Source organism: Haemorhous mexicanus, chromosome 8, assembly GCF_027477595.1.
Source record: "Haemorhous mexicanus isolate bHaeMex1 chromosome 8, bHaeMex1.pri, whole genome shotgun sequence".
In the NCBI taxonomy this organism is placed as follows: Eukaryota; Metazoa; Chordata; class Aves; order Passeriformes; family Fringillidae; genus Haemorhous; species Haemorhous mexicanus.
In genome coordinates, this window is record NC_082348.1 from 30,772,314 (window position 1) to 30,787,779 (window position 15,466).

Below are 15,466 nucleotides of genomic sequence, written 5' to 3' on the forward strand. Positions count from 1 at the left end.
GCTTTAGCCATTCTCCAGTCACATCTGTAGGCCAGCTCTGTTAATTGGCATGTAGTGTGTACAGGCTTTTCAGCATTTTTATTTTGCTAGGAAATCAGATATAACTTGGGAGCAATGTGTTTTGTAGGACTGCTTTCTGAACTTCTTGCTCATGTTATGGTTGGTAAGAATGTTGCTACAGTCTTAAATGTTTTATTTCCCAGGTTTCAAGTAGATGGCTCCATCAGCCTTGGATGTTCTACAAATTCAATTCTAAGGCTGAAGATCAATGCTTTAAAAATAACAGTGTAATGATAGGGAAAACAATTGGCTGGGGTATTTACTATTCTTTGGTCACAGCCTGATTGTGGCCACTGGGATGTTAGTCCATGAGACCAAAATGGAAACCATGGGCTCTTTTCTTACCCACACTGAAACAATTATAAAGACAGGAGAGCTGAACACAGGCACAGGCAGCATGCTGTGCTGATATGACTATTTTGCTTCTGGTAGTTGAGGGCACACACTCTTAGGTCCATACCTTGCACATTAATACAGGTGACTATAGGGCTCCCTCTGCATGGGATTTTAGATAAGAGCATGGGCAACGAGTTTAATTGAGCTCCACATAATCTTCCTGTTCTTTCAGTAGGGTCATTGATGCTTCTTACATTTTAAGAATAAATTCTGTATTATTTCTGAGTATGTGAAACCTGCAGAAATTTAAATTTTAAATTAAAATTCACATCTGTTTAAATAAACAGCAAGAGATACAAAACTTAAATGACCATGGATGAAATCAATACCTAAGATTTTAATCATGTCATTAGTTTACACAATTTAAACTCTCAAAGACAGATACAGTGTTTTTTTTTCCTTGAAGACATTTTTTGTTATACTAGGACACGATGACAAGTTACCAAAGAGCTCATTTTGTGCTTGAGGCTGCACTGAGCGTATTAGAGCACAGTTCAGTGGTCTGAAATCCGTGTTAAGACAAAATGGTTCTACATAGTCTTGGACATGAATTTTAAGATAGAAGAATGAAAATGAAATAATACTATTTTAAAACTGTGGATAAAGTTTTGTGGTGGTGATTAAGTAATCCTGAGCCTCAACATCTTATAACAATTCTATGCCCACAAGAGAATAGGGTTAAAAATAAACTTTCAGCCAAATTCTTTCTTTACAGTCCCATTGGTTTAAGTGATTCCCTAGGTCAGACAAATTATTATGACATATGAATATGCTTGTTGGATAGGTCTTTTTAACTCCTCTTGCAGGGACTTTCAGTCAGTGAAAAAGTTCAAAGTAAGCTATCTTACGGTCCTCAGGTAAATTAATAAATATTAGGAAAAACAGTGAAGGCCATCAGCTGGGACCTATTTGAATTACAGATTAGCATTTGCCCTTGCCACTTAAGTGGGTAGCTTGCTGTGATCCCTTTATGTTCTCACTTAATCAGTTTAAATTCTTAGGCAGACAAAAGCCAGCTTGACAATGAATATGTAATAGAGAATAACATAATGATGCTGTTTTTCCTGTTCTAGGTAAAGAATAAGTATAATTTTCAGAGGATTTCATGCAAGACTTTCCCTAATTACTTCCCTAATTAATTCCTTGATCTTTTTTGCTTAGAATAATGTTTAGTTTAATTTAATGGAGACATTCTAAAGGAAAGGCTGCCAGTGCCAATAACTTACTGAGCTTACTGGGTTTGTAGTTCCTCATAGCAAAAGCCTATTTGTGGTGACTGACATTATCCAAGACTCCTCACTAGCAGTTTTAAAGCAAAGTATCATTCTATGTTCCAAAATAAAAATAAACTGGAACAACATTACACAGGTTGAATGCAACCAAGAAAGATATCTTTTCTCTATTAGGACTTGAATTCATATATTAAACCTTCCTAGGCAAAGGTTGATGGGAATATTCTCCTACAACTGGGCAGCAGTGTTACTGGTGTAGCATTGTTTAAATCCCTACCAATACTAATTTTTTTTGTGGATGTCTCTGCAGGAAGATTATGATTTTGAGGCTGTGCAGTTTGGAATCTAGTTCATTTAAAATATGATTGAAAAATAGTGTAGTATTCCTCTGTTTTCATTCTTGCTCTTTTCTGTAGTTTCCTATTACATTTTCTCATTTTAAATAGCAGAATTTTCTCTCCTTTTACTATGTGAAAGACCTTTATAAAATAGGGAAACTGATTCCTCATGCAGTAATGGTCTTAAAAGTGCAAAGTGAACACACTTCAAAGGTAGAACTATTTTCCCCTCATATATTATTTCAGTCATGTTCATTTTAATGGTTAATTCCAAGAAAGGGCAAGCATTTTATGTGGACTATATTTTTGCTAGTTAAATATATGGTGTGGAAATTTCCTGCTTTCTTTTTTTTTTAAGCTAATGGTGTGATCGAAGAAGTTATACAAGGTGGAAATTTCAAACATCACTTACTGTGGATTTAACTGCCTACATAAAACTTGATGGCAACTCTCACATTGGCGTGAGCTCCCTTTGGTGAAACTGCTCTTCTTTTGAAAATCTTGCTTGTCTTTGAACAGATACCCTTTGAATTCAGCTAGAGTTTATTTCCAGTTTCCATGAATCCACTGATTTCATATTGATCTAAAACACTGGTACAGGCTCTCATATGAAGCAGATGGCTCACGCATTTATGTGAAGATACTTTCTATCAGCTTGGCAGGGATTAGTTTAGAACAGGAGCACTGTAACACTGTGTGTAACAGTGTGAAAGGTGAGAGAGACTCTTAAACTCCGTTGGAGGGACACTCATGGAGATTGGATTTTAATTGCTCATATGTATGCATGCTCGGATGCATCTGAAGCTGCTAATTGGGTTTTTCTGGCCTTACTTTGAGATTTTGAAGGGTTTAAGTGTGTAAATTATATTTTAATATATTTCTGTGTCCTTAAAATTACATAAGAGTATTCCCTAGCCCCATCTGTCACTCACAATGTGCTTTGACTTTTGAGTAATTTTGAATTTTATATGTGACTTTTAGGTCAGATAACTTACAGTACTGACTTACTGGCTAAAAGTAAGTAATAGCAGCAAACAGGATATTAGGGAGTATTTAGTTATATATTTTTTTCAGAGTATTGTGTCTTGACATTTCTAGGAGTGTCCTTGCTTTGGGAAACTCTCATTTCACTGAGACTTTTTAGAGCTTATCATTGAGCACACACTGCTTTTGTGTGAAGACTTTGCTATTGTGTTATTATTTCCCTTCCTGTTCTATAAATATTCTTAAAACATGAAGATTGCTCTAATGTGAAGCATGAAACACCTCTCCTGTGAAGACAGGCTGGAGGAGTTGGGGTTGTTCAACCTGGAGAAGGCTCTGGGGAGACCTCATAGTATCCTGCCAGTACCCGAGGAGGGTCTGTCAGAAAGATGGGGACACGCATTTGAGCAAGGCGTGTTGCAATTGGACAAGGGGCGATGGCTTTAAACCAAAAGAATGTAGATTCAGACAAGGTGTAAAGAAGAATTTTATGATGAGAGTGATGGAATACTGGAAAAGGAGTCCTAGAGATGTGGTGGATGCCCCACGTCGGGAAACCTTCAGTGTCAGGCTGGACAGAGCTCTGAGAAGCCTGATCTATTTGAAGATGTCCCTCCTTGTTCCAAGGGCACTTGGACTAGATGACCTATAAAGGTCTTTTACAACCTTAACTATTCTGTGATTCTATTAGAAAGTGATTTTTTAATCATGTCATGTAACTTTCATGTAACTTTTTCATCTCTTGTGAGTAATCATCCACAAATTGGTAGCTGAGGCAACCCTGAATTCAAAGTGTCTCCTGCTGGTGGAAAGAGCCTGGTTTTGTTTCCTGCTTTTCAACATTTATTCCTCTACTGAGATGGACTAGACAAAGAGGATTCAGTCCTATGACTTCCTCTAGTCTCTTTGTCTACTAAATTAGTTGTTATATGCTGTAAGCTGGATGTGTAACAATGAAGGTGGATTGGGGAAGAATCTGCTCCAGGAGTTGGGGCCCAGGATTCTCCTCTCAAGGAATTTTCTTCTTGTGTAAGTTTTCCTTGGCAAAGAAGAAAAATGAGCTCCAAAAAAGGCTTTACTAGTGAATCCATGACCTTGGGCTAATTTGCAAAATTCTACATTCCTCTGTTCGTCCAGAATCCTAAAATCTATGGAAAAAAGTGAAAAACCTTGGAGAGAAGTTGCTGCATAAATATACAGTATTATTCTGTACAATGTTGGCTTCTCCCCTATTGAGAGGAAGAAGGGAGAAGTGACACTGAGCATACTTGGAATTTTTTGTCTGCCCACTCTTGATTACTTGGTCTGACTCTATTCACAGTGGTTCTACCTGACGATTTTCTCTCACTCATATCCAATGGAATGCTATCAAATGGCTTAGACCTGGAAGTGAATTTGTTTAAATGAAAAATTATAGACTTAATGATTCCATATGAGGCTTATAATAAAACTGAAACCATCTCTAAGTGCAGAACCATGATAAAAGGAAGTATTTATAAAGGGGCATAAGGGGATGGATTCAATGTGTATCCTTTTCTATTCTATTGTTTATCTGGTTTAGTTATGTGTCATAAGTTGGTGGTGGGACCAAAGCAGAATTAGATATGAAGGGCAACTTTTAGATATCACTGTAGGAGCCTCTCCTACAGTATGCCTACTGTATCCTACAGATTCCTACTGTAGGATACAGTAGGAATCTGTAGGAGTGAAATACAGGATACAGGAGAATCTGTAGGAATCTCCTAGGAGTGAAATCACAGAAGATATCTTTGAATACCTCAGAAAAATAAAGGGTCAAGACAGCTTGGTGCAAGAGAGTAGGGAACTTTGATGTTGTTCTCTTTCAGTATTTTTATGGTCATCTCTGGTTTTGCTATTCGAGTAGGTTTGATGTAGCATTGCAGGGCTGTGCCATTTTCTGGGTTACCTTTATTCTGGGCATTCTGGCCCTTTGAAGAGACAGAAGAAAACGTCACAGGCTTTAAGATTCTGCATCACTGAGAGGTGCTAAATCATCCTGTGATTAGCCAGGGAATTTCCAATCTGTATGAATCCAGGTGAAGATGTTTACTGCGTATGGGATTGTTCTTGAGCTGAAATAGCTGAACACAGAAAACCTTCCAGCAGATGAATCTGTATTTCCCTGTAGCAGGTATAGATGACCCTATTCTTAGCTAATGAGGGGATTAGTGACTGAGCTTCCTTTCAGCAGACCATAAACACTGTGGGAAGAAAGAAATTCAACATTCTATTCCCAGTTGCAAGTGATCCACAAAAGAGAGATTTGCTTAGTGCTCATGCTAGAATGCTAATTAAGGCACATTGTTAAGGGCTAAATACTAGGCTGGGGCTTAGGTAGGTTTGTCGGGGAACAGGGGCAGAGGGTCCTGAAGAAAAGCAGGTAATAGGATAGTTTGAGCGGGCATTCTGGTATTAAAAGTGTACAGCATCTTCCGGTGATTTCCAACAGTCTTCCCAACTGGTGGGACAGTAATTGTAGAGCACGTAGGCTTTCGAGGAAAGATTATTCAGCAAAAGAATTCCTTTGAGAATGATAATTTCCCTTTGGGTGAAGAGGGCTTATTTCCAAGTTGCTGAAGAAAGCTGACTTATTTTAGCTCCGTGAGTCCCTCTCAAGGGACTGGAGTCGCGTTTGATAACACAGCGAGGCAGGGGACAGTTATCAGGGGAGAGGAGGAAATCCTCCTCTGGCGCTCTGGAAGCGATCGAGTTCCTAATAAGGGAATCGGCTCCAAATGGGGCTATACCCTCCATTTCCAGGGAGCGAGCGCTGGGTGCGGTAAAAGCAGAGCTTTCTCTTTCTGACAGCTTCTTAAAACTCTGCATTTGCTTGCTTACTAAATGGTCCTGAAAAAGCACATGCACTGCACAGCAGCAGGAAAGTATCCCGTAAGTGTGCTCGTAAAGAGAAAAGTTCAAGGAAGAGTGAAGCCAGCTCTGATTCGGTTATTTACCATCAATCAGACTGTTGCTTGGCAGGGAGTGGATGGTTAGGAGCCTGAACGAGCTGAAAAGGGGCAGGAAGAAAGTGGAGGCAGCATTCTTCCTATTTAAAGCTGCATCCCCTGAAAGGAGTGTTTGCAGACTGCGCTGGAGCTGGTGCTGAAAAGAGGGCTCGCAGACTTTGTCCTGGAACTGATGCGGAAAGGCAGAACGACTCCTCAGCTGGCTTCATGGTGCTAAAATAACCTTACGATTCTGCACTTTTTGCTGCCCAGGGAGGATACATGTCTAATATCTAGGCATGATGGCAGTCTTGGTACAAACGAGAACTTTTTTCATCCTCGCTGCTGTATTAGGCCGATTTGTAACCGTAAAAGCGCAAGAAGTGGAAGAGTATGAAGGTGGTGAGTTTCTCTCTGCCTCTGAAACAATTATCATAATCCCCCCTCTTTGCATGCAGTGTGTTTATTGTGTGATTTGGCTAGTAAGTGGAGCAGAAAACCTCTGGGATACGAGAGTAAGACTTTTGCTTTCACACGTTGAGAAGGGGGCAGAGAGGGGTTTGCGCTTTGGCTTTTTGAGCGGAAGACCGAGATTTGCGGCGCTCGCTGCGGGCACGGAGCGGGAGGGGCGGTCAAAGGCCAAGTGCTGCCGCGGGGCGCTCGGGCTGAGCCCCCGTCCCGGCGGGGCTGCGGCCGCTCGGAAGTTCCGAACAAAGGAAAGGGCTTGGGACGCGGCTGGAGGACTGCTGGGCGAGCGAGCTGGGAGAGTAAACCTCGCAGGGTGGAGTCGTTTCGCTAAACTACATCTGCTTTCTCACATTCTTTGTTTTAGAGAAATGCAGAAACGTGGATTCTCTCTTTTCTCACCCCTCCCCCTCCTCCTTTTCATTTTCCTTTCTTTCCTTCTCGGGCTCGTTTTCCCCCAGGCTCTTGCGGAGGGGCTGCCTGACGCCGAGGATGGCACAGAGCCTCCCCTCCGCCCGGGGACAGGGGCGCGGGGCAGCGGCGGCCCGGGGCGAGCTCCGTGCGAGCAGGAGCGCGGGCGGGCTGCGAGCCTCACCCGCCCCACCTGCGCTGACTGCGGCTGTTCGGCAGCCGGTCGTGTTTAGTGCCATTTCAATGCCTGCGAGAGGGACACTGATGGTCAGGAGAAGGCTGGTGACCGTACTCTTTCATCAGTCGGGATGGATGTCGTGGTCTGTGTTGATTTCCTGAAATGTGAGCAGGCTGGTGGTGGGACAGTCTGGAGCTATTGTACTCCGGAGCGTACCTCCTAGCCTTCTTATATGTAACACTGGCTCCTTTTCCAAACTATGCCCTACAAAGTCCCTTTGTAGGGCATTCCGGCACGTTGTAGGATGTACCCTAAAATGCAGTTTGCACTTATTTTATCGTGTATTTTTAAGAGTCTAATTTTTCTTGTAACTGAACCTCTCTGGTAATACGCTGGATTGCATAAGTGAGGAGGAGTCGAAGCCTGATGAATAAACCAGTGCAATATTTCTGAAACTTTTGTTCTACAAAGCAAAATGAGACTATCCTGCCCGTGCATAGCTGTGTGAGAAGTCTCATAGAGGGGGCACTTTTATATAAACTTGTGAGTGAAATTAATATACTTGCTATAAAGGGAGGCATATATTATGCATTTTTCAGTTACATGTAATACCAAACAAAACACTTGTGAAAATACTGATTTCATTTTTGGTATCCATTTAATAAAAATTATAGCTTTTTGTCTATTTTTAAAAAATTGCAAAATTTGTATGGGTTTTCTGTGGGGTTATTACATTTACTAGATTTTTGGAATTATGGAAATTATGGGATAAACCAGTATTGTAGCAACACGTTCTAGGATGTATTTCCAATGTGCTGATGGCGGAGGCCACTGAGAGGTACATGGTAAGTCAGAGAGCAGAATATGTTGTAGTAAATTAGTGACATCTGTTTACACTTACACCACTTACTCATCTTCCTGTTTGAGAATTAATAGCTTTTGTCTACTATACAGACCCTTTTCCACTGTTCATTATATTAAAAGAAAACCAAACACAGACCTGTTTTAATGTGATGTGAGGGTTGGTGCAGTGAAGATTGAAGTAGGGTGCATTCTACACATTGGTCTGGTTTAATTGCATAAGAAAGGGATTTCACCTTTCATTTAGTTCCCAACCAAAGCCTACAAATGCTGAAGAGTGGGCAGGTTTTACCCATAGTTTGTCTTGGATTTGGTATTTGTGTAGAGGTCTAACATCAGTCAACATTGTATTTTACTGCAGGTGACTTTGTCTGTAGAGCTGCTTTATTTCTCATTCACTTATGTACTACTTGAATATAGGTACTGCCAGATAAACAAATATTAGAGGTGTCTGGGAAAGCAAGAAGGGCACTTCAGGAAGCGTAGATTAGAAAAATCTATCCAGCTTTCAGAAAGGATGTAAACCAGTCTTGTACCAGTCATTTTTCATAACAATCCTAGGAAAAAATAAGGATTGAATGCTGCTTGTCAACTTTAGACAGTGGCAGAAAGAAATAGCTTTTGTGGTAGTATATTACAGAATTTATCATAAGGGGGATTTATATTGATAGATAAGTTGAATATAATAAAGCAGATAATATGGTTAAAAAACCTTAATGAAAGAATTGTAATACTTCTTACCAAACATACTGCTTAACTTTTTGTCACTTACCATTCCTGTGCTTTAAAGTAATGCCAGTTTCTTTATTAATTTTATTTTCCTCTTGAAACCCTTGGAGATTGATCTGTTCTGCTCAAGAGCACTTGGCTGGTAGTGCTACATGGTGCATGTGCTTAAAATGCATGTAAAAATGTGAAAACCAGATGCTTCCAAACCTATTACAGCAAAATTGGTCATTTTGAGACTGACTGTTTAAATGTGCCTGTTTGAAAGTTATTTATCAATAAGGTCAGTGCTGCAAAATCCTAGAAGAACTGGAAGATCCTGGTTTTAATTTCTTTGTAGAGACTTAGTTTAGTTCAGAAATGCAACAGGATCAGAAAGTGCCCAGGAGGTGACTGAAATTTTTTGCTGTTTAAGTGCTGAATACCTGAAAGCTCTGAATCTTTCATACAGAGTTTTCCATAAACTCAACAATCCTTCCTCTTTCCCTAGGGCTTGGCATAGAGGGAACTGCTATGCCAAGACTGCAGAAGCAGGTTGTGCTTCTGGGATCCTTTCCTGTCCCCTTGGGAGTGTAAAAGATTTTTAAAAGTAAATTAGAAACACACCTTTAGTGGAAAATCAGTACACTTGAATCAGATTTGAAAATGTGGGATGGGAATCACTTTGTTCAAGGAGCATTGTCTGTGCAAATTGCCTGTGGGTGTGGCAGTGGTGGTTTATTGCCACCATTTCCCATATTTCTCTTCAGTCCTATACTTACCTTTGGTTCTCATCTGTTTTTGCAATGTACCTTTGTCTGAGTTATATTTTCCTGTCCACCTCTTGTGGTGTCAACCCTCCTTCAGCTGAGATCAGTGTGAACCCTGGTATTGATTTAAAAATATCTAATTTGTGTGAACAAGGGAAAAAAAAGTCATTGTTCTCTTTAGATTAATGATCTTCTTTGCCTTTTTTGAATTCTCAAGGTCTTTCATTTTGTCTGGAAACCATGCAAGGGAGACAGGAGATTGGACTGACTTTGGAGACACAAACAGCTCAGCTGCTGGAGTGGGGGCTGTTAACTGTGTCCATTATCTTCTCACTGATACTATCTTTAGGGAGATAAGACCTTGTTACATAGCACAGTGCCCATAATGGGGCAAGTGTTGGGAATAAGATGACAAGTGGAAGTGCTCTGTAGATATGAGAAAGTAAGAGAATTATTGAGTATTTGTGCCAAATGCTTCTTTAGATTTTATGGGTCTTTCATATATGTAATCTATGTAAAGAGTCCAGCCCTAAGGAGAATGATATTGTATGTTTCTATATGAAAGAGGAAAAGCACCCCTGGTTTTACAATAGTCACGGTTTTAGTGAGGTTCTGATAATACTTAGAATTACAGAATTATTGTTTAGGTTGAAAAAGACCCTTAAGATCATTGAACCCAATTTTTGCACAGCTCTGCTTCAGCAGATTGATACTCCAGCTCAGCTTGGTGCTGTCTGTGAACTTGCTGTGATCCCCTCGTGGACATCATTGGCAAAGATGTTGAACAGGACTGGGCCCTATACTGAGCCCTGGGGAACACCCCTGGTGACCAGAGGCCAGCTGGATTAACTCCATTCATCACCAGTCTTAGGGCATGGCCCTCTAGGCAGTTTTGTGCCCATTGCACAGTGCACCCATCCAAGCCACGAGCAGCCAGTTTCTCCAGGAGAATGCCATGGAAAACAGTGACCAGAGCTTTACTAAGTTCCAGGTAGACAGCATCCCAGCCTTTTCCTCATCCTATAAGTGGGTCACCTTGTCATAAAAGATCAGGTTGGTCAAGCAAGACCTGCTTTTCATAAACCCATGCTGGCTGGGCCTGGTTATGTATATAAATGCAAATGAGAATCCCCTGGTTATGCTGTATTGATTCTTTTTTTCCCCCAAAAAGTTCCAGATCCCCAGATTATGTCTGTACCTCTGCTTTCTTAGTGAGAAAACCTGCATATGTGTGCATGTAGGCATATGTGTTTGGGGATTTAAGCATAGTAAATAATTAAAAAATAGGAATAATATAACTCTAAACAAGCAGCAAATGGGAATCTAGTATCTATTAGACAAAGTCATAAGTCTGTGGGGACTTACTCATTGAATTAGAAAATTTGGGGTTGACTTTCCTGACTGTGAAAGTGAGGGAATGATTTTCTACAAGAAGACTCCTTGAGAGGATTCCTTCTGTTCAGCCTGAGTAAAACTTTGCTCAGAATTGTGGAATACATAAAATTGAGGGTCATGTTGAACTGTCTACATTAATTTGTAGTTTTTTTGGAAAATACATTGTGATTGAAGAATAATTGCATGCTGTGTTTGTTAGTGCAGGCATTTTTTCCCCTGATGTTTACAAATATGGATTATTGCCGTAGAAACAGAATGGTCATTTCATGACTCATGTTTTAACATGCTCAGTCTTCATTTCTTAATGAGATCTTTTCATCCTTGCGATTTGTTTCAGTGTGATAATATTCTATCTACTTGATTTGTTCATGCAAAACACGCAGGATCAGTCCTGTTTAACAACAGTTAAATATAAGTTGGTTAAAAATACGTATTTTTTAACTTCCTAATGCTTTAGAAGTTTTCAGAAAAAAAGAACCTACCAAATCCCTTGACTGATGATAAATGCTCCTAGGAAACCCTGCTTAGGAGCAACTCCTGGTGTTGAAGTTGTGTTTACTATCTAGGTAAATTGTAAGTTATGATTTTTCTATGGTTAGAATTAAAAGTGGTCAGCTGGACACATAACTTGGTTTTTGGTGTTTTTTCAGAAAAGAAACAGATTCTTGTGTTGTTTCCAGCACATACATCTTGTGTGTATGTGCTGGGAAGCAGGAACTACAAGGGCAGATCTTCATGCAACAATATAATCCTTTAAAAAAACTGAGCAGATGTTCGTGGCCTGTATACAAGTATTTTTCCATATACAGAGGAAAGCAACAAACTCAGTGCCAAGAAATAACAAAGCAATAAAAAATAGTTGAAATTCCAGCTGGAGGCATGTGATCTATCATTATATGTGCACTATTTCACTTATGTTTGTCATTGTGACCCTTCACAGTTTTGTGTGTAGTCCTGATGATATAATTTTCTCAGAAATTCTTCTTAGAAAGAATAAATCAAAGTGTTATTCCAGTGAATTTCTCAGTTGGGTCAGGGAAGAGAGACTGGACTTGCACTTCAGTTTACTGTGTAGACAAATCCCCCATTCTTTATACAACCAAGAAGGCAAACCCAAGTATCCTTTAATGTAAAATGAATAAATTAATCAGATTAACTTGGAATTTCAGTTTTCGACAAAGGCTTTTTGGAGTTTGAACTTTCAGAGCACGAGGAAGGATTGTTGCACTGCCTGAAATCTCGAGCTGCAACAGACTCACCTTGTTCAACCATCCTTGAATGCCCTGGTGAGGCTGTCATGTACAGAGGGTCAGGTATGATTTGAGCTGGAAAGTAGGATGCTTTAATGCCAAGTTTAATGAAGAAAATGTATTTCTTTCCATGGTATAAAATGAGAAACCAGGAACTTTCAAGCTGGAGAAAAATGGCTCTTAACTATGACAGTCAAGTAATGCTTAGAGGAACAGAAGTATTCCAGGGGGTGGCATCATGTATTTTTTATATCTTTTATGTAATCAGTGCATTGTGTATGTACAAATAATACCATTTCTCTAGATACTTTTTTTTTGGTCATGGATTGTTCTGTGATTCTGTGCTTTTCCTAGCTTAAATTTAGAGAAATTTGAAGAGTTAGTGCTGTTCCTGAACTACAAGAAAGGATAAACCAGTGGTACTGAGTATAGGAAGTAACACAATTATTTTAATATAAATGGTTATTTTAAAATTTGATTTATAATTATGAAAACAGTAACGTGCTGGAACCTTTGAATGATAATAAAGCCTTGATGCTGTGGTAATTAAAATATCCAAACTGTTGCTTACAATTATCTCTTCTTAGTAAGCAACATACATTTTTCATAGCCTGCTGTGCTGCCTTTTATTCTGCAGTGAGAAACAATTCCATTATTCCACTATCCCACCCGCAGTTGCTGCAGAAAGGTCATGTGTTATATAAGCACGAAGACTAAGAATGATTGTCAGAGGGCCAGTGGTGGGATGTTCTCTGTTCAGGGAGCTTCTATTCATGCAGACCTTCAGGATTCTGTTTGTATCTGCTGCTGAAGGTAGGTCTTGTCTTTGGAGAGCTGTCCTGAGGTTGTTCCTTGGTCATGCTGCTGCCAGCTGAAACTTGTTTGGAGCTTTGGAGAATTTGCATTTTTCTGCAGCGCTGTGTGAGCAGTATAGCTGGGAGAGTGATATAATGAAGTTGTTTTCATACTGAAAAGCTTTCATGGTGGTTTGTGTCTTCACTACTTTTCATTTATAGCCTTTGGACTATGCAGCAGTAGCGTGGGAGGACTAAAGAATTAATTTGAATCTTTGTGCCCTTGTTCTTTGGATAATGTGGCTGAATAGAAACACAAACAGCGACTCTGATACTGCTGGCAGGAATTCAGAGCTTTGGACATGAACTCATTTAGAGTAAGAACAGAAGAGTAAGCTGTGTCCCTGAGCTCTGCTCCCTGCTGAGCAGGAGGTGTCTGGCAGAGAAGGTATACAGTAATACAGTATCTTCTCCAAGTGTTCTTTGGTCATTAAGTGCTTGCCATGCTGACCACCTGAAGTGCAGGATTATGGGCATAATGGCAGTGTGGTGTAGGAAGAGACTGAGGGAGAAAAAGAAGAGTCATCCCCGAACTGTTCGGGTTGGAAGGGGCCTTGAAGCCCATTCGGTTTCACCCCCTGCCATGGGCAGGGACACTTTCCACTACACCAGCTTGTTCCAAGCCCCATCCAGCCTGGCCTAGGACACTTCCATGGATGGGACAGCCACAGCTTCTCTTAGCAACCTGTTCCAGTGCTTCATCCAACACACAGGAGAGAATTTCTTTCTAGTATCTAATCTAAACCTGCCTTCTGCCAATTTGTGAGTTTGTCCTGTCCCAGTTGCTCCAAGATTATTGCTTCACATTAAAATGATAGTGAAAATACAGCTAGAAGCCAGAAGGAAACTGTCCCTTGTTTGAGGAGAACTGTCTCAGGCCAGCTGTATTATCATAGGTACTCAGAGGTTATGCTGAGGGAGCATTTTGTTTAAAGCAGATCTCTCTCTTTCAAGAAATCATAGGCAAGCTTGATTGATATTAAATCACTTTCTAGTCTGAAATATCATGTTTCCTGTCAGGAAACATTGCAGTAGATCAAGAAAAAATATTTAAGGAAAAAATTTAAGCAGAAGCAGCAAACAGAAGCTGTTTTACACTCAGATTTTCACAAATACTCTCTTTACAGGGTTCTATCAAATCTTCAGATCTAATAAAAATGTGCTGAATTGCCACAGTGATTGCTATCCTAGGACAGTTATTTATGACTAATTTTCTGTCTACTTTAAAGTAGGAGTTATTTCCTTCAGCTGGAGTGTCTCATTTTCCAAATACTGAGGATGATTTAGTCATCTTTAAGCCATCTATGCAATTTCAGAAAAATCAAGTTACCCTGAATCTAGTTCATCCAGATTATGAATTATAATTATTGTTGACAAGTGATATAATCAATAAACCAAAAGTTTTGGGTTTTTTAAACCAAGTATGATCTCTTTTTGGCTTTCTTGCTTATATCAGCAATGAGCCTCTTACCAAGAGGAAAGATATCATTGAGTAGCTGGGTTATCTCACTTCTCAAAGGCTCCTGGAGGCTTCCTGAAATTCTTCTGAATAATCCTCAGCTTTCTGAATAAAGCTCTGAGAATAGAAGAGGAAGAGAAACAAAAGGCAGGAACTTCCAGAGGGGGGTTGGGAGTATCATGGGGCTTGGACCTCTCGAGGAGCCTGCAGCTCCATACAACCGAGGGGTCATTGCCCTGTTGTGACTTTGGGCTGTGGAAAAGGGATGGAAATAGCCTGCATTTTCTACTCCTTCATAGTGGAAAAAGTGCAAAGGCAAAAAATGTTATCTCTTTTCCTCTGTATTAATTTTCCATTGGAGTGACTTCTTTTACCCTTAAAATTCCCACACCAGCGCACATAATGCGTGCATTGAAAAACTGTTGGTTTCTAATACTAAAAAGATTTCACATGCTGGGAAGAGAACACAATCCTAAGAACTTTAGAACTCTCTGGAATCAGGAGTGTTGTGATCTGTAAGGATCTCCAGTATATATGCTTACATCTTTAAAGAAAATAACATGTTTGTAACTTACAGCACGGTAAAGTGGTTAGATATATGGTGTGTTAGATTTTTGTAGGGCATTTTACATATGTATGTAAGCATGGTGTCTTTCCACTGTATAGGAAGTACAGTGCAAGGCAGATGCACCTCACTGGTGAAAGTAATGGAGGATGATTTCCAGACATTTAATGCTTGCTTTGGCAAGAGGCAGAAAGGACTGGAACACACATTGGTGGCAGCAAAGGCAGGGAAGAACCTGATGTCAGAGGCCCTGAGACTGGTGACAAGCAGAGCAGAACATGGGAAATGGAGCCATGTGGGGAAGGAGGAGCCAACACGACAGTATGGCTACTGTCACCACACTGAATCTTGGAATTATAGTGGTGCCTGGCAGAGTGCTGGGAGCCTACTTCAAAAATTAGGACTGAGGTTAGACAAGTTATTCTTTACCCTTTTTTTTTTTTCTTTTCTCTGATGATAGAAAATTCCATCTAAACCTGGACACTGAGCTTGAATAACTTTGGCATGCTTTGATTTTATATTTTCTCTGTAAAGTGCAGGGCCTTCCTATGAATTTGTGCAGTGCAGAGCACAAAGC

The 15,466-nt window shown here is 40.1% G+C and overlaps 1 protein-coding gene across 2 annotated transcripts in view; it reads left to right on the top strand.

The window, feature by feature from the left end:
- The first annotated feature begins 5,889 nt into the window (after nucleotides 1–5,889).
- Nucleotides 5,890–15,466, top strand: part of COL5A2 (collagen type V alpha 2 chain) — a 98,217-nt gene continuing 88,640 nt past the window's right edge. The window contains exon 1 of one of the 2 annotated variants that reach the window (XM_059853459.1): nucleotides 5,890–6,375. In XM_059853459.1, the coding sequence (XP_059709442.1) occupies nucleotides 6,276–6,375 (100 nt within the window). In that variant the 5' untranslated portion in view covers nucleotides 5,890–6,275. Of the gene's footprint in view, nucleotides 6,379–15,466 lie in introns of both variants that reach the window. The other variant, XM_059853458.1, reaches the window with a different exon arrangement.